The sequence below is a fragment of the Tauraco erythrolophus genome, chromosome 2, assembly GCF_009769465.1.
Source record: "Tauraco erythrolophus isolate bTauEry1 chromosome 2, bTauEry1.pri, whole genome shotgun sequence".
Lineage (NCBI taxonomy): Eukaryota > Metazoa > Chordata > Aves > Musophagiformes > Musophagidae > Tauraco > Tauraco erythrolophus.
Window position 1 is genome coordinate 55,277,667 of NC_141466.1, and position 26,315 is coordinate 55,303,981.

At 41.1% G+C, this 26,315-nt stretch overlaps 1 protein-coding gene across 2 annotated transcripts in view; it reads right to left on the reverse strand.

Annotated features, from left to right (window-relative positions):
- Positions 1-23,589, reverse strand: part of MBOAT2 (membrane bound glycerophospholipid O-acyltransferase 2) — a 102,682-nt gene extending 79,093 nt beyond the window's left edge. For both annotated transcript variants that reach the window (XM_086608369.1, XM_086608368.1), the window contains exons 1-3: positions 23,518-23,589; positions 3,917-4,062; positions 801-878 (exon numbers count right to left, since the gene is read on the reverse strand). In XM_086608369.1, coding sequence (XP_086464495.1) covers positions 801-878; positions 3,917-4,062; positions 23,518-23,589 — 296 coding nt within the window. The remainder of the gene's footprint in view (positions 1-800; positions 879-3,916; positions 4,063-23,517) is intronic.
- Positions 23,590-26,315: the final 2,726 nt, after the last annotated feature.

A 26,315-nucleotide genomic window follows, 5' to 3' on the forward strand; every position in this document is an offset into this window, starting at 1 on the left:
TTTTCCTTTTTGGTTCTTTTACCAGTATCTTTCCTGACAGCCTCACATACTTCAGGAACCTATTCAAGCAAGGATTTGCAATTTTACTAAACATTCATGCAAGAATTAACACAGCAGGAACCTAATTTGGTTCTGATCTTTAGACTGGTAGAATAGTAAAACATATGCATACAGTAATAAAATAAGTGTCTTTCCAGCTTTTCAGAATGATTGAAAAAGGGAAACAAGTACACTCTGTATGTATTCGGATACTGCTAGTCTAATCAGGCTTTCAGGCAAACCTAAAATAATGCCCTACGCATGTAATTTTATGATTCTTAACCTAAAACAGCATTCACACTGCGTTATTCTTACAGAAGAAAAAACACCACAAAAAAAGAGAGGAAATGACAAACACTTAGTACCTAAAAAATTCTCACACACATTCTCTTCCTTTCAGACATGTTCCTTCTACTAGCACTGGCTGCTATCAAATTACATTTGTATAGTTAATTCATTTGTGAGGCACTCTATATTTATTTATGATTAAGTAATGACAAAAAAAAACCAGAATGCTAAGAACACAAAAGAAGTCTCAGTGGAACATTACCAATTGTAACAACCTTTAGATATTCCACAAAACTGACAAAAATAACCAAATAAGCCATTTTCTCTCCTGGAAATAAAACCATGGTGAGCAGAATTCAAATCCTGAAATATTATGATACTACCAGAAGTATGGCATATGTGCAGAGTTACAAAAAAAACCTAAACATTAGCATTCTTGTAAAAGCGAAAAAAAAATTAAAATGGAAACTTACTTGTGCATATTTTCCACTCCTATTACGATCATGATATAGTAGGAAATTCCACTTTGTATAACAAAATGTAAGGCATACCTAGAAAAAAAAATAGTAAACTCTCATTTTCATTAATGACAATAAAATGCATGCATTTGTTTAACACAAAACTAAACAGGTTTGTCAAATTTTAACTCCATCCTAGCTACCACATCACAGTTATTTCAGTCTTTAGGGGCTTTGTTTTGTTTTTAAAGGAGTTATACTTTAGTAAGGTAGTAGAGCACTGGTGACAAACTACTGCCAGTGACTGGGGAAACACATCTGATCTTCAGTAAGTATATTCTTTTTCACTCTGGTACTTTAAATGCCTGTGTAGCATACTCACATATGATGAAGTGACACACTGATCTGGCTTTGGAATTTTTCTGTTAAAAAGCAGCCACTATTTTGATATACTGATAGTTTTCTTTCAGTTTATCATCAGTAATGTCCTGATTTAACTCCTCATCTATTCATAAGGAAACATCTTCAGAGACTCTCAACAAGAAATCCAGTTCTAGCCAGCTAAAATCCTACAAAGTCTACACACTAACTGAAGGAAAGTAATTCACTTGGATATTAGCTGACCTTGAAAATCTTGACTTTTTATGGAAGATCCAATCTGCACACGCTCCCATGCTTCACGATTATCTAGTCTCATCTAAGATATGACTACCTAAAATTCAAATGCACATTTAATATAATCAATTGCCAATTAAAAAAATACTCCTTTTTTCTTTTCGTATCAGCCACATATTAGCAACACTGCGCAGAAAAGACAGGCATTAGTGAAATGACAAACCGCAGTTTAACAGGTTTGTTTCTCAGAGAAAGGGACATAGTAAGCCAACAAAGCTTGAAAAATTTTGGGTTGACATGTAGTACCATATCAAGATTACAGTTTCCGAAAATATTTCTCTTTCAGAGTTGTTAACAGTAGCAATATAATCGATCTCTGATTCAAAAATTAGAAGGGATGCATTTAAATACAACATGAAGTAGTAAATTTTAGCTACATACAAAGGGTATTCTAGGCCTTTTATATTATTTGCTATTATGCCAAGGGAATTATCCCTTCTTTTCCTGACCCACATCACCACTACGAAGCACTACAAAGGCAACTGAAAACTAACACACCTGAAATTGAAGAGGACAACTTAATGACTAATAAATACTCTTAAAAGGGTGCAGATTCCAAGCTATTTCCCACATTTAGGTTTGCATGAGATTTTCTGCAAATCTACATTTGCTATAGACACTATATAAGAAAACAGGAACAGTTTTCCCCTTGTACACACAACTCAAGAGTGGCTGAAGGTGTACCATGAGATTGTAACCTATACATATACTCAATTCCTTGGGGAGGGGTAAGGGGAACCAAACAAAACAAAACTCCCCAAATACAAGCTTATATAATACATACTTCAGCAACAGGAAAAAGAGTTGGCACAAGTGCAACAGAAGTATCAGCTTTTTAAAGAATGTGTGCTTTTAACATCTCAAATTATGTTCTTCCTTTTTGGCACTTTTAAAAAGCTTTTAGTTCCATCATCACAAGAAAAAAAAACCTTTTAGTAAAATAGAAATTCATTGCTTATTTTAATTGCTTTAAGTATGATCTAAAGCAAACTAGAATAATCTAGGTTTCTACTATGGCATAAGATTTCTTTCCAAATTCCTTTCCAGGGTGTACTGCCAACAAGAAGCTTCCACAAATCTCTATTTATGCCTGTTGGTGGTGGAGGTTGTTTCTTTCTAAAGTCTCCCTTCTCCAAATTTCATTTATTAATTTATTTTTAACACTTTTTAATTACAAGCTACAATTAATGATTTCTGTTTCCAAAGGAATGGATACAGAATGTGCTTCTAAAGCTTACACAGCTCTCAAAACCCACACACAGTAGCACCCATCTCCCATATCATCCTCCTCATCTGGTGTTAAGACTGGAAGTCTTTGACATCAGATCATTCTCTCAAAGAAGAATACCATGGTCAAAAGTTTAAGAAATGCATAGGAGTTATGGAATTACATATACAAGTAAATTGCACATGTAAATCCAAAGAATAAAACCTCCTGATTTTTTATTTCCTAAATTTAAAAGTAATGCATATATCAGCTAATGTTGAGAAGCCTCTGCAATATACCAAGGCAGAGGCCAAATCTGCAGACTGGAATTCCACAATTTATTTATACACACTCTGTGTGTGCACCTCCCTACCTGCACAACAGCTTGATTAATTCCCTCTCGGTCAATAATACTCTTCAATAGTCAGTATAAATAAGTCTTCTATGTACTTAAAGCTGAGCAAGCACTTTGTTTACTGTGCAATAAACCGAAACTGGCACTTAAGATCAAGTCAGCTTGGGAAGATGAGAGCCATTTAGTAAGCTAATTTTGAAAGGCAAAAAAAAAATTCACCAAACTAAATGCATACCCTTTATTAGCCTTACTAACTTTCTGGCTTGCTACACTGTGAAAAGATCAAGCTGTGAAAACAGCAGTCACAGAAGATTTGTGGGGGTTTTTTTTAAAAAAAAAACACCACCACAAAAAACTCCACAACACAAACTACACCCTCCCTCCAAACCATAAAAGAAAAAAATCTCCCAACGAAAAAACTCTCAAATAGAGGCCAGCTCCTTTCCAGGTGCTTTATACTACTAGGAGCATCACCAGTGCTGCAGTTCCAGCCACTCTTCCCACAAAAAGTCAGATTATATTCAATATTGAGAAAAAGACACAGCAAGTTTTCTCATACAGTGAATATTTAAGAGGAATTATGAGTCATCACACCTGTGCTGTGCCTCAAGAGAATACTTCTCAAGTAAGTTTACAGAAAAACTGGTACAAGTTAAACCGCTTCATCCTCACAAAATCACAGGAAGATAGTATGTTAGTTACCACTTTGCAAACTGAAGATCTTTCAAAATCTGTGCATCACATTCAGAAAATTTAAGCCAATTTCTGTACATCTGCAGCAGCTAAAAACCACAGAATTAGGTAATAAGGTTCTTCATAAGAAAACTTTGCTTCCCTGCAAACAAGAAAAGAAACTCTACAAGTCCCTGAAAAGTGAATTTAAGTGCAACTTACCATCCAAAACAAAAAAGTGCAAGATAAAGGCCCAAGAGAGTTGCAACAACATGTCTTATAAATGGGCTAGTTTTGCTTGAATGAAGGTATGTTCGAAACCAAATAGCCGCAAGCAAGGCAAACAGCTGGCACACTACAAAGTTGACCTGCATAAAAAAAAACAGAAAAGAAAAAACTTCTCATACACTCATGTATTAAAAATTAACAGAAATACCACATATGATTAGCAATTTGCAGAACCTTTGGCTATGCCATGGCTCTTACCACAGCATGTCGGCCCCAAAGAGCTTCTCCTGAGAATCTCTTCCCTCCTAAAGCACAAAACAGTGCTCTCCTAAGCAGCCAAGAAGAAAAGATACACTAAACCTGTAAAGGCAATCTGTGCATGAACCACGAAAAAAATAAATATTTTCCTGTAAATTTTCAATTTATCAAATCTATCAACCATGGAACCATTTATTCTCTCCCAGTAACGTGAAGATCTGGGTTGGGTTTTTATTTGTTTTTTTTTTTTTAAGTGAGCACAACTTGGAAATACATTATCAGCTACACAAATCACTGGCAGATCACTTCAGTGGCCTGTGCAGAAGCAGGGCTCAACGAAGTGCACTTCAGTGGTACATAATCAGATAAACAGCTTGGCTGCACACTGGATTTTCTTTTTGTACATTCAATTAGGATAGTTTCAGAAATTCCTCCTCCCTTCAGGCCATTTATTCTAGAAGATAGAAAATTTCTTGTATATTAAATATTTAAAGACATTAGGGCACTGAAAGCAAAAATGGAATTACAGAAACCAAACCAGTGATTAAAAAGAATCATTCTGACTGTGGCCTGAGAAAATTTAAGAGTAAGGGTACATTAAAGAAATAATTACCTCAAATACAGCGATTGCTACCAAAACTGACTTAAGCTACAAGAAGTCGGATGAATTCCTTTATTTAGAAAAAGACCATTTCCCGCTCCATGGATATTTTCTTCCATAAAAAACTGCCTAACAATTGTCTGTCTAAAAGCAGCATCCTAACTCATCACAAGCAACAGCTTGAGGACCAGTTCTTCAGGTCATAAGCACTTCAACACAAGAAACTGGCACATACTCTATGCTTGACTAGTTCTTAGCACAACAGTGGTTTATCCTGTTTGATGCCACTTAACTGAAATATACACTTAATACCAAAGGGTACAATGACAACACTATTTTTATACTCATGACAGCAGGCCTAATATTGATGTTTGCAGCAACACAGCGCACGTCTCCAGTACTAAAATTCAGCTAGTCCATTCCCTCATTGTTTTTCAGCCGAGCTTCAGACAATACGAGGTAAGGGTTTGAGAGTGTGCAAACCTGGTTATATTCATATTAAAGCAGAAGCTGAATAACACCAGCAACCTACAGAACTCTCATCTTTGCCACAATTGCGTACATTCCTCATTTGCAAATCCAAGGATAATTCTCCTTTTCCTGAACCACACTAAAACCTTCTGTTAAGACCAAGTTACACAAGTATGAAGTGCGATGGCAAGGATGCTCTTTTTAACAGGAGCAGTTCCCTAAACTAAACTGCCACGTACATTTTGTCATCCATTCTTTTACTCACATATTTACATTATACTTTTAACAGTATTCGAAAAATGCTAAACGAATGAGGAGATATTCTTTCAGGGCATAACTTGACCTGTTTTCTCTCCTGTGTAAGCAATGATGCAAACAAAACAGCGATGTTTGTAACTCAGGATGAGTCTGTGGATTTAGTGGAAAAGTTTCATACAAAATAGTCAAGTTTAATGAACCACTGAAAGGGAAACAAACTGATAATGTTTTAAAAAAAGAGGGCAAGAAAGAAAAATTAAAGACAAAGTAATTAGCTATGATTTCAGTATCAACATTTGATTTGGATATTTATTAAAGAAATTATGCCATGTACACCACAGAGCATGTTTCTGACCCAAGGAACCCACACCCTAGACAGACTAGAAAGGGGACGGAGCCAGAGGTGAAAATTGGGACAGATATGCGGGGAAGCTGAGGTGAAGAGACAGAGGGAAGGAGTGGGCACAAATACTTGTCTATAAGTGATAGCACAGTGGACAAGTTAGTATTGCTGGTTTTACTCAACATCCAGAAATCACTGCTTTGGCTGCACTACAGATGATTTGCCAACTGGTGTCTCACAATGCCCTTCTTTTTCAGATTACCCCTCAAAGCAAGCTAGCAAGGCTTAGGGAAGAGAAAAACCCATCACCTGGCTCCTACTACTACCACAGAAAAGAGCAGAAGGCTTAGCATCTCTGACCTGTATCATCATCTCTACAGGAGCAGACACAAGTGAAAATAAACCTTGAATTTCATAATCCAAGTTCAGAGGGCATGTTTAAGAAAGTGAAAACTCCTCATACAAAACATGCAAAGAGAATCCGAGAAAGGTGCCCCCTCTTCACCCCCTACCTGCTGACTCCTTTCCTGGGAACTTGGCTCTTGCTTTAGCTATTTATTCAAATGATCAAATCTATATCTGAAAAACAGTATCCCAAATTAAACAAACAAAAAAACATCCAACAAACAAAAAACCAAAACATTTTCCCAATAAGAATATTCTGAGAACAGCAGTAAAATGTAGGATATCATACATTTAGACCAACCCTCAAGCAAAACTTCCACAGACATCAATTCATGATGTTGGTGTTTTGAACACACAACTAAATGACTGAAGCAACACAACCTTATTCCGAAAGCCTTCCTCTCAAGTGACTCCAAAACTACCAGTATTTTTAAACTGCTCTTCTCAAAAAGTGCACAAACGTGCATACTCGGATACATAAAACACATCACCACAATGTTCACACATCACCCTGCATTCCTTCGACTCTTACTAATCCAATCCGTACGCTTGCCTCACAGCACACCAAAATGCAGATTACAAAGCACCAATGGTTTAGCAGACTTGTATCACATCAAATCCTCCCAAAGCTTTAAATACATATTTGTAAAACCAAGCAATGCAGTAGTTAAGATTTGAAAGCCATGCAACTTCAATTTAGCCTTTATGCATACCTACTTCTGACAATATTCTTTCTGCTGCTTTATTCCATTTTCCCCAGCAGGATTTCTGCTTCATTCAGCAAACAGACAATTCCTCAGTTTTTGCCCTCATCCTATGACCCATTAAATGCTCACCATCTGCATCCTACACTGAATACAAAATCCTTACATTTCCCCACAGACATGTTTATGCAGATCTGTCCATAACATCAGAAGACTACATATGATAAACAAACTTTGCAGTAACATTATGAGATCAGTATTTCTATTCCTGTTCTAAAGGTGACTGACTGGCATGCAATGATGAAAGCACAAAGGGTAAAAATAAATAGCCATTAACTTTGGTTTCTCAATTTCAGACACTCAGTGCCTAGCTTTTCAGTCAGTACTTTTAAAAGAACTTTAATTAGAGCTGTGCTTTGAAAAATATGCTATTACGAATATCCAGCATTCATATAAATCACGCTCAAAGTATCTCAAAATGCAAGTAAAATCACAAATCATCACTGTGACACATTTTCATCTTATTGTTTCTCCAGGACATTAAAATTCTGTGATGTACTGGTGATTTGTATTATGAACAAGAGAAGGAGCTCATATGGAAGAGTTTGTGACCACTACTGGGCTATCTCACAATCGTGTAGGTAATCTTCCTCTGATAGTTTTTTGTTGTTTTTTTTTTTTTTTTTTTACTTTTAAGCATCTGCTATCACAGGCTGTCAATTCACTTAATAAAAATTCAAAATATCTGATTTCTTAAATTTTAAAAAGAAATAGAAAAAGCAGCGTTTCTACAAAGTCAACACTTTGTCATTTGCGATTACCTGTGGCTGCTTCAGTCGGAAGCACAGATTTCTACTACCACTTGAGCTAGCAGAAACATGTACTTATTTCCACACAGAAATAACATTAATCCCTTGCTGATACTGTAAGGGATAGAAAGAGAAACAGACTCTCTGGGCTCCCAAATCCTATCCCATTCACTTCCAATTCCAGCAGCGAGACAGTGAGTGCATCTACACAGCGCTTTCTTTAGTTCATATCAGGAGAAGGCTTCTGAAGCAAGCCTCCCAGCCATCCTCACTTCAGATGCTTTGGTGTGCATTGTACAGTGGTGTCCGAATACACAAACTCAATTTATTTTAAGCTAAACTGAACTAGAAGATCTGCTCCAAAAGTAAGTGGACATTTAGCCCATGGACTGACCTAGGCAAAAGCAGTATTTCCCCAAATTATCATAGCATCAATGTTGGATCCTTAATGCCAATCACTTCATTCTACAGAAACACTCCTCCTGTACTGCAGTATTTGAAGTAAACAAAGCCAAAATTTAACATTCAGCCTTTTCCTAATTACATCTCCCTCCTTTATTATCTGCTCATTACCCACACTGACCAGTGTGGAGCGACATACAGCTCCACTATCTACACACTGAGGTACATGAAGAACTGAAGATACACAACTTGCACAACTCACCTTGAAATAGAATCAAAAAATTATCCGGCTTCCTAGAAGACAAATGAAACAGCCATTCAGACAGCAAGTGAGCAGCAACAAGGGCAGAGCTGGACATCATCACCATGAAAGCTTCCACAAAAACCAAGCACTTAACCGAGCAGTGATTTTGTTGGCAAATATTATTTATAGTAACTTCAATATCTGGGAGTGCTACATCTATGCACCTCTTGAAAACTTATGCGAATCTCTTATAACATTGTGAGCACAGGCAAAATACAACTTTTAACCACCTCATGACTTGGTCAAGATGTGAACAGAACACCCACAAAAGCAGCATGATTCATTCCTCAAACCAAATTCTAACTTGCCTCCTCAAAGTCTTAAAATCTTTTCCAACAAGCAGCTCTGGTTTTACGGAAGAAATAAGAAAATCCCTACTCCACTTAAAGCTGAGACTTCCTAGGGGAAAAAAATTCTGATGCAGATGCATGGAATGGCAAGTTTCACTCTGAAGAGTTATAATTTAACACATGTATAAGAAAATAAACACAGAATTTTTAACCTCCTCAGGTACAGGTCATATCAACAGCTCAGCTTATAATGAGAGTGACACCTCTCATTATAAGCTGAGTCCCTTAAGTCCCATTATAAGTCTCATAAGAGGGAAAGTTATGTGCACATAAGAATAAAAAACTTACAATGATAACGCAAATTATCAGGACTGGTTATTCAGTAATGATTAATGTGGGTGTGTGTTAAATAACACTTAGACATACTAAGCTATTACAAAACCTGATGCATATATTCTAGTAATTTAAAAATTAAATCCACTGTTTTGGTGCAAGACCAGTCGTACAGCCAGGGAAGTTTACAGGCACACTTTGTGCCAAATGTAACAATAAAACACGAGTACAAATTCACAGTTTCAGTATTTGGAGTAGCTACATAAAATGCAAATCCATTCTATCATTAACTGTATTGAGCTATCTACATAAATTTTCCGTTTGTGCAAAAGTCAATAGAAAGTTTATAAGAAAACTTTTAAAGACATTTATTCTAGTCTTTTAAAAATCTAAATGTGATTTATGCCATGCATTTGTAAATCAAAGTTATTTCTTAGGAAAAAAAGTGTTTGAGGGATCAATTCTTTACATAAAGCAAAAAAAAAAAAGGGAAAAAGGTCACTGGCTGCTACACAGACTTTCATCACCAAGAGGAAGTTTTGGCAAAACATTTGATTTGAACAGCTAGAAATCTCCAACCTTCCAACGTAGGCAGCATTTTTAATAAACTATTAAAGAACTTTTTAAGTTCATGCTAAAAAGAAATAGAGAAGAAAAGATTATTTCCCTATGAAATTAATTTTTAATGCGTACGATTTTTATCCACTGATTCAGATTTTAGGCTAAGCTTCCTCTTCATATCAGCTATATTTTAATATCAAAAGCCAATCACTGCAGCCAAGCCCTCTGGAAGCCTGCTACTTCGCAGCACAGAAGGCATTTGCCTCGTTCAGAAAAGCAGCCAAAACCACAAGGGAATTTTACTGATACAGAGAATTCCTAACTGGATGGCTCAAACTGTCATACAGGCCCACACAGCCTACAATCCACTGAGAAGTAGCAACACGGTCGTATAAAGTTTTGCTTACCAGCTCTAGTAAGGCACTGAGAGGCAGTCAGAAGAACATGGACTATAATAAGCTCACAAGAGAAACAGTGGTCTAGTGGGTACAGCACCAAATAAAATACAGGAGTACTGCATTTTACTCTCTCTTAGAATCATAGAATGGTTAGGGCTGGAAGGGACCTTCAAAGGTCATCTAGTCCAACCCCCCTGCAAGGAACAGGGATATCTCCAACTACATCAGGTTGCTCAGGGCCTCGTCCAACCTGGCCTTGAATGTCTCCAGGGATGGAGCATCCACCACCTCTCTAGGCAATCTGTTCCAGTGTTCTACAACTCTCATGGTAAAAAAAAATCCAATCTGAATCTACCTCCCTCTATTTTAAAACCATTAGCCCTTGTCCTATCACAACTGGCCCTCCTGAACAGCCTCTCCCCATCTTTCTTGTAGGCCCCCTTGAGGTACTGGAAGACCGCTATAAGGTCACCCCGGAGCCTCCTCTTCTCCAGGCTGAACAGCCCCAACTCTTTCAGCCTGTCCTCATAGGAAAGGTGCTCCAGCCCTCTTATCATCTTCGTGGCCCTCCTCTGGACCCTCTCCAGCTGGTCCATGTCCTTCTTGTGTTGGGGGCTCCAGAACTGGACGCAGTACTCCAGGTGAGGTCTCACGAGGGCAGAGTAGAGGGGGAGAATCACCTCTCTCGACCTGCTGGCCACGCTCCTCTTGATGCAGCCCAGGATGCGGTTGGCCTTCTGGGCCGCAAGAGCACATTGCCGGCTCATATTGAGCTTCTCGTCCACCAGTACTCCCAAGTCCTTCTCCTCAGGGCTGCTCTCGATCCATTCTCTGCCCAGTCTGTATTTGTGCCTGTGATTGCCATGACCCAGATGTAGGACCTTGCACTTGGCCTGGTTGAACTTCATGAGGTTGGCACGGGCCCACCTCTCCAGCCTGTTGAGGTCCCTCTGGATGGCATCCCTCCCTTCCAGCGTGTCGACGGCACCACACAGCTTGGTGTCATCAGTGAACTTGCTGAGGGTGCACTCCATGCCACTGTCCACGTCACCGACAAGTTACCTTGTCTTTGTGCTGCTTTATTTTCTCATTTTTAACAAATCTTCTCCAACCAGAAGAAAAAAGTATTCAAACCTATAAATAGCAATGAATGACTATGGCCTTAATAGCACACTTTGAATTAATTATTTGTGGGGGTTTTTTTGTTTGTTTTGTGGGTGTTTTTAAAGCTGTTATTTAAAAAAAAAAAAAGACAGCAGTTTAGCTCTTATTGCTGATGAAACAGGCTTTGGAAAAACATTATCCAAGTATAAGCAGAAGCACTGAAGCCTACTTGATCATGCACAGAGCCTAAAATAACAGTTTTAAGATGCAAGATGCTTCACAGGTAACAAAAGAACCTGTGGAGATAGTAATTCTGCAGCCGGAGATTCAGTTGTTTGGGGTTGGTTTTTTTTTTTCCCCTCATTTTGCCATACCACGGCATGTTTCTTCCACAGAATTCAGTTCTTCTGAGCTGCAAGATGCCAGCACTACTTGTCTCCCTGACTACAGTCATTTGTGGTCCCCCACTCTACCACAGAACCAAGGAGTTATTACCCGGGCTTCCTGCTCTGTCTGACAAGGCTAGTGAGCAAGGAGCATTGAGGAGCATTGCTGTTCTCCCACCTTTAGCCCTACATTTCATCAACTATAGTTATCAGACAGAAGACATGTAAAAGAATCATTTTAGAATATGAACTTAAACTTTGAAAAGAGCTCTTGCAAGAGCTAGCAGATCAAGACAAAATAACGTACGTTGTCTTTAACAAGAAGGAATGACTTTTAAGCTAAGGCTTTGATTTTTTCCTAAATCTATAGGGCTATTTTAGCAGTAACATTTTAAACAAAAAACCCTCCAAGCATCATATTTGTTGACACATACTTGTCAAAAAATCACCAAACCTTATCACAATTAATGAAACCTTGGCTTGTTTCTCAAACGTTAGTGTTTTCTTGTTCTTGCTGCCAGTTAGGTCAAAACCATTTCCCTTTTCCACCAAAATAGTCAGCTCAGGAATTAAAAACATCTACAGATATTCACAAAAAGCTACTTATATTACAGGAGAGCTGATGCTTTTCTACTGCAACCAGATAGCAGTACAGATGGATCTTCTTCTGTCCAATTTCTAACCATCTAGTATAAAAGAAACGGAACAAACAGCTTGTACGATTATCCAATAATTGCCTACTGACAAACCACTAAGAACTGAAGAGTAAGAATAACTATTATTTGAAACCAACGATCAATTTTCTAACTATTTCCTGAAAATTGCTGCACTGATGTTTAAAAAAAAAAAAAGAACAATTTCCACAGTAAAGCCAAAAGAAGCAATTTAATAAAAATCAAAGTGTATGGTAATTTTCTTCAATTTATTGGGAAATGTCAGAAAGAGGAGTCGAGAGACACGGACACAGGTATCTGATAAAGTTGAAGGATACTTGAGAGTAATTCAGAGAATGTTTCTTCTCTAACTGATAGGAAGAAACAGGTATTCCTCTTTCAACTCAAAGATCATAAATCTTGTGGCCATTCTTTCAAAAGCATTTTTGATTCAAATAATAACCTGTGTCTTACATGATGAAAATGCAACTAATTAACACTCCTGCCCTAAAGTCTCAGCCCCACTTCATGGGTGAAACATGAAGAAACTGAGGATAAGCAGCAGCAGTTATTTAGGAGTAGTATCAGTATGGGAGATGCTTATGTCAAGGCAGTGTGTTCTTTGTAGCAAAGGCTGTGTTACCGCATGTTCATAGAGTGCCCAATGTGAAGGGATACTAATTTTTCGGTAAGACTTCCAAGCACAGCCCCTGTAATAGTAGTCATTTCCTTGAAGTCCACACTCAAACCATCTGTGTCAGTCAACTAACAACACTGGTTAGAGCTTTTTAATGTTGCATAAATATACTTCACACGAATTTATTGGCAGCTGTAAGGACTGGAACAGGCTGCCCAGAGAGGTTGTGGAGTCTCCTTCTCTGGAGATGTTCAAAACCCGCCTGGACGCGTTCTTGTGTGATCTGATCTAGGTGGCCCTGCTCAGGCAGGGGGATTGGACTAGATGATCCTTTGAGGTCCCTTCCAGTCCCTAACATTCTGTGATTCTGTGTGACTTACTCATCAGATTATGAATGCTTTCCTTTCCCAGCTGATTTCAAACCAAAACATCAAAGACAGTCATGACACACATTAACAATAGTATTTATTTCCAGCATTAATTTCTGATTTCTAGCTTGAAATTCTTAATTATGCTGGAGAGAGTGAAGAACAAGATTTAGGCACTAGTAATCTGGTTCGTGCAACAAATGAGCAACAAATCCAATAAGCATTCTCAAACAGGGCTTACTAAATTAGTACTTGAATTACTCTAAGAAAAACTGCATGACTAAAGAGGTAAAGTGAAACATCAATGTTTACATCTTATACTGAAAACTACCGAAACTAATTCATTAAAGGATAGGAAGATGTTAGCTGAAGGGTGTTGTCTCCGATCGGCTCTTAATAATTCAGCATTATAGATACTGAGCTGTTACACGCAACAGCTATTTATTCCCAGGAATAGCCAAAATCTAGGAAGAAAAATTTGTTTCAAAGGTGACATTGGACTAAGAATGCTGGCTTGGGGTTTTTGCTTGTGTGTTTTGCCTTGTTTTCTTCTCTCATCAAAAACAGAAGGACCTAAACCACTTGCTTCTGTCAAGCGAAACCGGTTTGGCCAGTTAAGGGCTGCAGAACTCAGACTACCAGGGAGAAAGGGTTTACAACACCAAAACACAACAGCCTGGCGTTAAGTTGGCAAAACAACAGTCCCAAACAAAGAACAACTCAGCTACGTGTTTTCAAATGTGCGAATGGCTTTTTAATCACACTTACCCCTGCACATGCACATTGTGATTAACCTCAAAATCTCTACTCTTGTCACACCAGTATCAGTAATAAACAAACATATATTTGAATGACAAGTTTTTATTTTAATGCTCAGAGAACCACTACAGTGCTTGAAGTTCCACAGAAATTGCACAAGTTACTCACTTTCCTAGCCATTTAAAAATAACAAAATATTGTTATTTTTATATAACACCTATGGAGGTACCTTTCTCAAATGCCACAAGAAACAGACACTTTCTCCATTAAGATCTGCTTCAGTACTATTGTATTCTGCTGATATATGAGAAACTGAAACCTATCTTGAAATAAGCAACAAAACACAGAAAGTAACAATCCGTTGTCCATATAACCTGCAGAAATCCAGTAAGAGCAGTAGTCAATTTAATTAGCAGGTAAAACAGATATTGCCCATCTTTAAAATGGTCAGCTTCTCAGTGTTCTTCATGGGGTGGGGGGGGGCGGCGTGGAGAGAGAGGGGGGGGGGGGGGGGGGGGGGGGGGGGGAGAGAGAGAGAGAGAGAGTGAGAGAGAGAGGATTTCACCATGCTCTCCCTTGAATGAACAACTGTTCAACCCAGACAGTCTCTACTCCTCCATGTGTATTATCCTCCTGCTCTTCCCAATTCAGGAATCTTCTCCATGAAATCAGCCACCTACAAAGTCTCCAAGCGCCACAACAGCCCTGTAAACATTTACAATACATAGCAACCTGCAGAAGTAATGGACACCACTTCAAGCTGTTACAGCTTTACAAATTAATTCCATTTTCTTTCATAACGTTTTAGTAACATTTAAAATTATGCTTCTACATGAAAATATTTTATCTAACTTCTTGCATTCAATCCCATTACAGATAATCATTTGTTAACACATTGTAAAGCTAGACCTTCTACAGATCTGGTAGTCATCACTGGGCTTCTAAAATTCCTGCAGACTCATGGTGGCCTCAGCTTCTTTCTAGCTTTTCCACTGTGAAGAATAAAACCTATTCACTATCCTCTGGACTGTCAGTCCAGTTTTTGAGTTACATGCTTAGTCTTTGCTGAATTATTATTATTATTATTTTATATATATATATATATATGAGAATAATCGACATGAAGCAGCAGAATCAAGAGTATTGCTCAGCCAGAAGGCAGGTCAAAAGATTAAGAATGATCTATACAGGTAGCATTACCAGTACAGAATATACCACTGTAGTTATACAACCAGCATGCTCACAAGCCACGTTTCAGAATAAGAGTGCCTTCTTCAGCTTAGGCCACTTAAACTAGAAGCAAATCCCAACTACAGCAAATTACACCATTACAGTCAAACTAAAACAGCTTCTTCACCTTTAGATATATTATTCCAGAATAAAAGGCAGAGCTATGGATGTTTTCCTTCGCAAAAGGTGGCTTAGCTGCCGAAAGCATCACTTAAAATAAGCAGGCTTAACTAGCATTTAGATAAATTTGCAGACAAATTGATATTGCCAAACAGTTCTGTTCACTCAAGAGTGATAAAAGACTAATAATGATAACTAATGTTGAATTTAAAGTGCTTTCCAAAGGGAAGAAGGAAAATGAAATATCTATACTGAAGAACTGTATCAACATTCTTTGTAAAATAAATACTGTAAAGATGCACACACTAAGTAAGCAGGTCTTCACCTGGCTACGCGTGGTTTTTCTCATCTTCCAAGAGAAAATAAAACTCCACAGTCTAGACTCCTCTTTCAAAGGTTTGGAAAACAACGGGGAAAAAAAGGGGCCAACTGTTAACTCAGGAAAAGCGCACAAGTCAAAATAATGAAAGCGAAGACGACACACCATAATCAAAGCTGCAAAGGATGTATCACAGTGCTGCTGCAGGTCAACACAGGAACACGTAAACAGGAGTTAAAGCCAACAAATATCAGGGCTAATGAACGATCAAGATGACTCATTTAGTTCAGTTTTATTACTTTTCAGAACTCTTGGTTTAAGTCAGCACTGTACCCAAGAAAAAGCCCACAGAGGGAAAAGATCTACATAGCTGCAGTACACTGGATCTACAGCACTTCAAAAGAAACCAGAAGGCAACACAGTGGTAACCATGCACTCAGTAAATAAGTGATTCTTGTCATCTTCCTACTATTTTTTCTTTATTAGCCAGTTCTTTGGGCACTCCAGTATTTCTTTTCAACATCCCAGGACTGCAGTATTTTTGTAGTAATTTCTGAACTGCGTTTTGAGTTCAGAAATGGCTTCCACTGCGGGGAACATAGGTCAGTAAGTATTCACACTTACACCACCTAAACGAACTGCCTAAGGATGGGAAAAACAATTCCACAAAACAAAGCAGGCAACTATAGGCTGTTCAGGTAAAGACTGTTTATTTTTGATGTTTACTGTAGAAACCTTGGGCTGTAATTATGTTTTGAGTTTTTCCATTGCTTCACAAAAATCTGGAGAAAATATATGCAGTATGAAAGCGAGTGAGTGTATCAATGAAAATTCACTGCTGTCTCCCTAAAAGTTAAAGAATTAAAGTCACCCTATACTTCACATCCTCACAATATTAATAAACCTGAATTAAATAGAGGTACTTCTTTCTTCCACTGAATCCTTCTACCACTTAAAATAGATGGATCATCTTTTCCAACACTGTTACAGCTTCCACTCCTTCCTTCAAGATAGTCACTTTCTCTTGCCAATTTTTTCCTCTTATCCCAACAATTTCATCCTCTTCTACACACTGCTCGTTGCAGACTAATTTCAACTAACAATACCTGGACAGTGGAGTCAACACCTAAATACTAATACTAAAATCTGGGAAAGGTGTCACTGCAGAGAGACTAGGACCCTCCTGGTGATATATTCCCTCCTTTCTCCTAGTTCAAAGGGAAGTTAAGAAACCAGTAAAAACTTGCTAGTGAATCCAAACAATTCAAAACATCCAGTCATTGAGAAGAGCACATACAGAACAGAGAATGGGACTTTTTTCCAGCTTTTCACCCACTACAGCCTCCATCTGTTGTCATGGAAGATCATGCTTTGCTATCCGCCCTGTGTTCTGACTGCTAGCAGCAGATAAGGAAAGTGCAGGGCAAAGCAAGGGCACAATTTTCTTACTCTACCACTCCCTTGTATTCAGTGTTTGGATTTTACACACCCCTGAATGCTGCTTTTGTGAGTAATGGAAGCAAGTAAGTTTCCTGGATCACATCGGAAAAGTTAGCAACGTGCTGCTCTGTATTTCCCAGCTGCAAACAAGGGTCTAAGAATCAATGGTGAAAGAGAATAAAACTCAGGACGTTCTTCACTTCCTCCTTTTTTTATAGTCTTATAATGCTTAAGACAAATACTAGGCCATCTAAATTCTGGACAGCTATACAGGATAAACTTTTTTGTTTTCACTTCATGTTTAGACAAACAGGTTTTTATCAGACTAAAACATTTCAGTCCTCAGGAGGCTACATTAGGTTACCTGGGCAGAAAATCTGGGAGGCTAAGGCATCACTAATGCCCAAAGCTTTGTGAAATAACAGATCTAACTAGGAGACACATCCAGATGTTCCCTTCAGGCAAATCAGGCACATACTGCTTATCAGCAAAATGATTCCCTATGCCACCTCCAAGTTTGGTCTTTTACTTAAACTCCAGCTGTGGCTCATTTCCAAAGCATCAAAATAAAGTAAAAAAATTCCCAGATACATCTTGCCAATCACATGTGTTTAAGAAATAAACACTTCAAATACATATACAAGGGGAAAAAAAATCCTGCCCACTCTCCTTGAAGGCAACAAGGTAAACCACAAAGGCTCAACACACATCAGTGACAATTGCTTTTACGTGGAACTGAGTGCGTTAAGGGCATGTTGAAAGCAACCTGGGTAACCCTCTGCACAAGGAAGCACATGCAGAGAATCATGCAAAGATGTAGATGCAGCAGATCGGCCTGTGATCACCAAACTACAGAAGTTCATGTGGTTTATACAGTTCACATTTAGGAGGACTTGGATTTTTATGTCTATTCTTATTAAAAAAATGTTGGTTTAGATTCTTTGAAGGTTGATGGCACTCATGTAGAAAATTATATTTATTCTACACAAATGAGCAAATTTATGCAAATAAAAGCTCAAACTAGATTGTGGAAAAAAAAAACAAGAAAAACATGGAAATAGCAATGAATCTTTTTTTTGCTTTTGTTGAAAAAAAACTTTGCTTATCGTTACATCTTGGATTTTAAGTGAAGTGCATAAACATGACATTTTATTCAGTCCACACATCTTCACACAGCTATACTGTTAGTAGTTGGAGCTACACTTTCTTTTCCTATCTACAAGATAATCACTGAAGTTAGCTTAGTTGATCCAGTTGTTCAGACCATATTCCAGGATCTCAAGCTCAATCTCTTAGACAACCCATGCAAAAAAGTTGACCCTCACATACTGTCGCAGTCAACCTCCTATCTCCCCTGCCCAGCTATTCCTCTACTATGGTTATCTGTTCTGTGGCAAATGAAGGGTAGTAATAACCCATATAATTTTTGCTGATTTTCAGATAAAAATTTTGCTCCCTCTGGTGGAAGCAGCGAAAGCAAAGATTATTCTCTGAACTCACCTTACCCTGCTGAGACCTAAAGCCAAGGAGAAAGCTTTGCTCTCCTAGAATCATATTTCTCATCTTACAGCAAATTTAAGTATCTCCAATTTAATTACAGGTAAGCTGACATGTCATTAAGAGAAGTCATTTATCAACAGACCATCTGCAAGACAGTGCCAGAACAAGAAATGGACCAAGGTCCAGTGCACTATTTGTCAGACTTCACCTCTCCAAGAAAGAGGAAAGCAGCAGAAACACAAATGACAGCAGTAAAGACAGGAAAATCAGAAGGCTAGGTGAGAGACATAGCTATAATAAAACCATTCAAGTTGCAACCTCGATGTATTATGCAACGTGATTCTCTAGAAGCCAAATTTTTATGATAATCCTTCCCATACTTCTCTTTAGCTGTCAGGGCCAGGAAGGACACAACTACTTTTATTCCGTCTCTCCCCTAACAAGACAGAATACTGTGGTAACTTAACATTCCTTCACTCATTCATCAACTTTAAGGACCCAAAGTGACACAGCTGTCAACAGGACACTTCCTCTGCTGAGCAGGAAACTTAGGTTCTCCAAGAAGTGAAAAGATACAGTTCTTATGAGACTTTTCACTCCCAAGAAGTGGTTTCCTTTTTTTCCCCCCAAAAGAGAGGTGTGCAAGTTTGCCTTCCCAAAACTACAGAGACAATCATAAGCTCCTGTTCACACCAAGTGTGGTGGGTTGATCCTGGCTGGACACCAAGTGCCCACCAAAGCCACTCTAGCACTTCTCTCCTCAACTGGTCAGGGAGAGAAAAATACAACAAAAGGCTTGTGGGTCAAGAGAAGGACAGGGAGACATCACTCAGCAATTACTGTCACAGGCAAAACCAGACTTGACTTGGGGAAATGAGTTTAATTTATTACTAAATAAGAGTAGAATAATGAGAAATAAAATCAAATCTTAAAAACACCTTCTCCCCACCCCTCCCTTCTTCCCAGGCTTAACTTTACTCCCAATTTTCTACATCTCCTCCCACAAGCAGTGCAGGGGGATAGGGAATGGGGGTTGCAGTCAGTTCATCACATGTTGTCTCTGCCACTCTTTCCTCCTTAGGGGAAAGACTGTTCACTCTTCCTCTGCTCCAGTGTGGGGTCCCTCCCACAGGAGACCATTCTCCACAAACTTCTCCAACATCAATCCTTCCCACAGGCTGCAGTTCTTCACAAACTGCTCCAGCATGGGTCCCTTCCATGGGTTGCAGCCCCTCACCAACAGACTGCTCCAGCGAGGGCTCCCCACAGGGTCACAATTCCTGCCAGCAAACCTGCTTCAGCATGGGCTCCTCTCTCTCCACATATCATGCCAGGAGTCTGCTCCAGCACAGGCTTCCCACAGGGTCACAGCCTCCTTCAGGCTCATCCACCCGCTCCAGCATGGGATCTTGCACGGGCTGCAGGTGGATCTCTGATCCACTGTTAATCTCCATGGGCTGCAGAGGCACAGCCTGACTCACCATGGTCTTCACCACAGGCTGCAGGGGAATCTCTGCTCTAGTGCCTGGAGCACCTCTTCCCCCTCCTTCTTCACTGACCTTGGTGTCTGCAGGGCTGTTTCTCTCACATATTCTCACTCCTCTGCCAGCTGCAGTTGCATAGGAGTTTTTCTTCCTGTTCTTAACTGTGTTATCCCAGAGGCACTACCACCATCACTGATGGGCTCAGTCTTGGCCAGCAGCAAGTCCATCTCAGAGCCGGCTGGCATTGGCTCTATCTATCCAACATAGAGGAAGATTCTAGCAGCTTCTCACAGAAGCCACCCCTGTAGCCTTACCCCCTGGTACCAAAACTTTGCCATGCAAACTCAAAAACTAAGCATCTCCCTTTGCACCAAACGACTGAAAAATAACAATAGAAAAATTAGAACAAGAAGCCTACCAAAAACACACTCTTCCAAGTTGGTGCAAGACAAAACTAAGAGCCAGAGGAAGGCTTAACACAGCAACAAGTTATCGCATAATACCTTGTTGGGGAGTAGAGACAGAAGTGGAAAACAAGTTCTTCTCCATTCCTATAGCTAATCAGTACTCTAGTACCAAGAAGAAAGGTCTAGAACAGCAATTTGTTAAAGCAACCAAGGTTTTCTCTGGCAACACAGTTGGGCACACAGAGGAGACTGTTCTCACATGTGTGACAAATGGCTCTGGTGGAGATTAGCGTAAAAGATGGAGGATGACAGCTTCAACTAGCACATACCCAACACCATTCTCAAAGAAATCTGTGCCTCTAGTTCCGCCAAGCATTAAGCCAAAAAATAGTCACTCTCTTGCACTCAATCCACACATGGATGTGGATCTAGTAAATCAATTCAATCTTAAAGACAGCAGCTTCACCTTTAACTGAAATTTCTACTTCCATTCATTGCCAAACAGGCAAGGTACTTTCGTCCATTTGTTTGAACACCCAGACAGGAGAGTAACAGTGACACATGCTATCTGGATTTGTCCTCCCAGAGTTACATGCCTTTGCCTTCAGTAAAACTTTAGAGCAGGATAATTAGAAAGTAATGGCTTAAACACAAATCACAATCACATTTGGGATATGAAGATCAGTATCTACTCGTGGTCAAAACTGAAACATAGAAGTGGAGAAACAAAAACCATTTATCTCCACCAGTTCTGAGTGCTGGTATTATTCTGGAGTGCTCATTTCAAGTACCTGCTGTACTAGTATGGCTGTAGTCACACCACGGATTTGGATCAAGCAGTAGAAACAACCTACTAATTAGAAAACCTTGATTTTTCTATTATTTTTTATCAAAGCACTGCTACATTTTCATACCAAGTACGTGCATAGTATCACTGAAGGTCATGCACAATCTTTGAGCATATACACCAAAGAGTATCAGCACTTTCTTTTTCTTCTCTGCCCTCATTCTCTCCTTTACTACCTTTGATTTTATTATACCAAACACATTTCACATTCTTTCTGTATTACAAACTTACTATCAACACAAACTCTTAAGCTGAGAGTTCACAGAAATCTAACTCCCCCTTTTTGTTTTAGTCAGTTATAGATGCATTCTCTTTAGTGCAGCATAATTTCATAACTCTTCAATTCATACTCTAGTTACAATCAGTGCTCTTCATCCACAACTGGACCTATATTATGTATAGTCCACTGATGTCTAAAAAGAAAGGATGTACCATTTTTAACTGCTTATAACAAATCTTTTAAACCATGTGTTTAGCCAGCCTCCATTGTGATTAACCCCAAAAGCTTCAAGAGACCTCAAACAGTATTTTATCAAAACATCTCAGCTTTACAGGCACATCTGTTGCGAAACATTCAACATAGGGAAGTTTTCCAGGCTTTAATAAAAAGTAACTTTTTTATCATCAAAATGCCATATCCACAACATTTAAAATAAATTTGGTAGAAGCTGCACTACATCATAAAGCAATTAAATTTATGACTACTATTATGAATAGATAATTATATGACGCCAGCATCATGCCATAAAAAGATGGTCATCTCTTACTTGTTTTAGAAGTAGAAGCTACCTGCTTTATGGAAATAAATACACAGCACTTGTCAAGAAGAGCTTACAGTCTGCACGTATGAGGCACTCAGCCATGTGGTGCCATTGATCCCGAACGCAGGTATCATTCCAAGCTGTGCACAGTTATCTGTTCCATCACAGCAAGCTCAATTGCAACTTGCCTGCTTTTGTCATTTTTCTAGAAGATACTTTTTCATGTGTATCCTTAACCTAAGGTTCTCTCACTTCCACTCAAGCAAATGGCTGGGGGTCAGGGGGGGTAAAAAAAAAAAAAGCTTGTAGTTCAGTCACTCACAGAACTCATTCAGTAGACATGTTCCTTCCTCTATATTTTGTTTCCAGTTACTTTTCTCACTTATTAGGTGTATTTTGCAAACCCAAACCATGAAAGTCTTCCCTAATGCAGGCACAGCCTGTTTTCCCGGATGCATTTCATTCATTCATTAACGGAGTTTTTATCTTTTTTTTACAAAAATAAGAATTCCTCACATGAAATTTCCCAGTGCTACAAAATTTATAGGAGTTACTTAACGTTACTTTACTTACGTATTCATAAACTCATAAATATTCTGTAGATTTAGGAGGTCTAGGCCACCTCCCCCATAAACAAACATTCTTGTCCAACTTCAGTCATTAAACTCTGCAAACCTCAGTTTCCCAACCTCATTTTGTAATCTTCTGACGTTTTGTGCGGACGGCAGGATGAACCACCTTCAGGAATTTTTATATCCCTCGGACAAAAGATTCCACAGAAACGCTCTGCCTACAAAGTACATCCGAATTCCCAAGAGCATTGTGCGCAGCGCACGTTATCACTTAACGCTGCATTTAAAAACCACTGGCAGACGCACCCAGCCAGGCACAGCACACCGCTCTGCGTTCGCGGTCATTACCCAACCTTCGTGCCGCCGAGCTGACACCGGCCCCGCTCCCAGCTGCGCAGCCACATCTGCCCGAAGCGGGATGCCAACAAGTTGGCCAGCCCGGCGCCGCGCCAGCCCCCGCGGCCTCACCCCGGCGAAGACGCGCCGCGGAGGGGCGAGGCGGGCCCTGCCCTGCCCGGCCGAACCCGCCGGGCCGAGAAGCGGGAGCGCACCTGCCCGCGGAGCTCGGCCGCAGCCCCCCCGCCCCGGCGCCCCCCGCGGGCCGCACGCCCGCGCCCCGCTCTCCCCTGCGCCGCGGCCGCGGGAGCGGAACGGCCGCCGCCTGCCGGGCGCTGCCCACCCTTCCCCCGGCCCCCCGCTCGGCGGAGGCGGGAAGGATGGAGGGGCCGCGGGGGGGATGGGATGGGACGGGATGGGCAGGGCGGGACGGCGTGGAACCGGGGCGCTCGCCCGGCGCGGCGCCGCCCCTCCGCTACCCTCCCGAGCGAGCCCCCGGGAGGCAACGGCGGGGCGGGCGCCTCCCCATCCTCACCTGGTCGACGGGCAGCCGCACGGCGTTGCTGAGGGGCTGCAGCAGCGTGGAACCCGTGGTGCTGGTGGCCATAGCGAGGGCGCCTCCTCCCGCACCGGGAGAGCGGGCGACGAGGCCGGAGAACCGCTCCCCTCCCGGGCTCCCGCGGCAACAACGGCGGCGGCGCGAAGAGCCCCAGCCCCGCACGGCGCCGTGACAACAAGGGGCCGGCGCGGCCCCGCCGCTGACTGACGGCGCCAGCGGCCAACCCGCGCGCGGCGCCGCCGCGGAGTGACAGGCGGGCTCACCTAGTCCCCGCCCCCCGGCGGGGCGGGGCGGGGCGGGGCGGGGCGGGCTGGGCCGGGCGGTTTCCCTCCGGCTGCCGCCAGCGGCCGCGGCCCGACCCGGGGCGGGCGGGGGCCGATGGTGCCCGGGCGGGCGGGGGTCGGTGAGGTAAATCGTGGGGCGGGGGACAGGGGACGGCCTGGGCGGGGAAGAAGGGGGGTGGCTCCGTGGCGGCTGCTTGGCGCTGAAGGCGGGTCGAAGCTGCGCGCAGCGCCCAGGTGCCGCGCAGGGCGGCGCTGCGCGGGGCAGGAGCCCGGAGCACGTCCGCGCCTCGGCTCCTCTCCTCTCCGCGGTGTGCGGAGCTCTGGCCGGCGCCGAGGTGTGTGCGACCTCGCCGAAGGCGCGGGGCAGGGGAGGATGGAGGCACCTGAGGGGAAATGGCACCTTCCTGCGTGGGGTGGGGAAGCAGGGACTGCCTGGCAGGGGAGCACCCTGTGGAAGTGGGGTGCTGGCAGCGCCGGCGGGTTGGTGCCATGCGGTGGTCGCCCCAAGTGGTAGCCGTGGGGCATCTGTTGTTGAGGGTAGCACAGAACCTTGTGGGCATAGGCGTATGTTGAGGTACCGAAGAGATTGGCCCTCGTTCTTCTCCGAGCCGTGTACCTTTTTGCCAAAACGGACTCAGAGGCAACTCGGCGCTCGGTAGCTGCGGAGGCATCGGTGGATGGGTGATGGATGCACACAGGGTGTGAGGGCAGCCTGGCACCCTGAAAAAGTCACAAAAGATGAGTAAAATCCCAGTTCTTACAATCATCCGTTGGCTTAAGGAAGTCATTCTATCTTGGCTATAAGCCACAGTTTTTAGTTTGTTAATGGCATGTTTCTTAAATATGGAAACCTGAAACAGCACAAGCGTGAGTACCTGTTCTGTAGGTTCAGCCTAGCAATGCAATTTCCTTAAAGAAAGCAGGAAGCGATGTGGTGATGCCAACAGTAATAAATTGGTACGCGGCACAGCTCTTCCACCTGCCCAGTCAACACTATCCGATGTGAAAGCAAGAGCGAAGCCTTGAGTGAAGGCTTCACGTTAGGAAATGCAGCACACTCTACCAGTTGAGCGTGTGCAGTAGGGTATGTATTAAATCATTCTGCTTTAGTGCCTTGCCTGCCTGTTTTACGTTAGAGCTTTCTGTTGAGTTAGTGTTGAGTTTTTTTGTATGAAATAACTGTAACCTTAATTGTTCTAAATGGTGTGGTGAAGGAGCCTCCAAAGGAATATACTGCCCTTATCCGTAAAACTGCTTGAGAATCCTGGGTCTCTTGATAGAAAACTGCAGGTTATTCCTTGTGCTTTATTAAACATTTTTTGTAATTATTGTACGTTATATCTCTAAGCTGTGCTGTGGTCCTTACTTTACCCTCAACACAAAAATTTCACCGTTTTAAGTGTGTGAATGATGAAATGCCTTGTCCGATATCATGCTAGCAGTCTGAACGGTGTCTGGAGGAGTAGCTAGGAATAGTGATTTACATAGCTGTTTAAGTTCATGGTTAATGCTAATTGGTGGTAGTGTGAAAATTGAGGTAAGTGTAATTATCTAAAAACATCCGTTGTTTGTCTGACCACGCTCTGGACTTACGTTTTAGCTTGTGGTAAGGTCTTTTGTCTGCATTTAAAGAGACTGGTTAGTAGGTGCAAATAAGTGGTTTTAATTAGATTTCTTCACTGCGTGACAGGCAATTACAATTGTGGTAGCATCTGCAGCTTCAGAAGCAATAGCATGATGTTTCTGTAGTAAAGCGAAGAGGGCTGCTTTCAGAAGGAGGGAGGGGGGAAACACCTTTTCCCAATTAATTCTGAATCAGTCCCTTAAATCTGACCTGCAAATCATATATACATGTAAGTTCATAGGTGTGCAGTGCCACTAGGCTCAGCACAGTCTGTATTACACAGTACGTATGTATATATGTCTATAAAGACTAAGCTCGTTTTGTCTGATTTTCTTTTAGTGAGGAGACATATACCTACGCACAAATCTTTGGAAATCTTAACCTAAACGTTCTCAAATGAAGCCGCGAAAGAGCTGTGTTAGAAAAGGCTGAGCGCTAATTCTGAATCATAGTCTAGTCACAAGAAATGATTCTGGTGCGTCTATATAAATCCATGGAGGTGGTGTTACTGAGACTTTCATGAGATATTCGCAGCGAATAATTGACCTACTGAATGAACTCCTTACTTTCAATTAACAAAATGCCTGAGAACAAGTTGATAATATCGCAACATAAATGTCAGTTGGTTTTGAAACACAGCCCTTCATTTTTTGGAAATTTTTATTCTTTTTTCAATGTATGTGTTCTTGCAATGCTTAGAAAATACAAAAATATGCTTCCCTGCATGACGCCTGGGATCATAGGAGTTCATACTTAAAAGATACATTTATCCGTAGTGTAAATCACAGTATCATTATAAATAGTTGGCATCTATAGCATTAAGTTGCATAATTGCATCTGTCACAAGTTTCCACTGGAGAAGTACA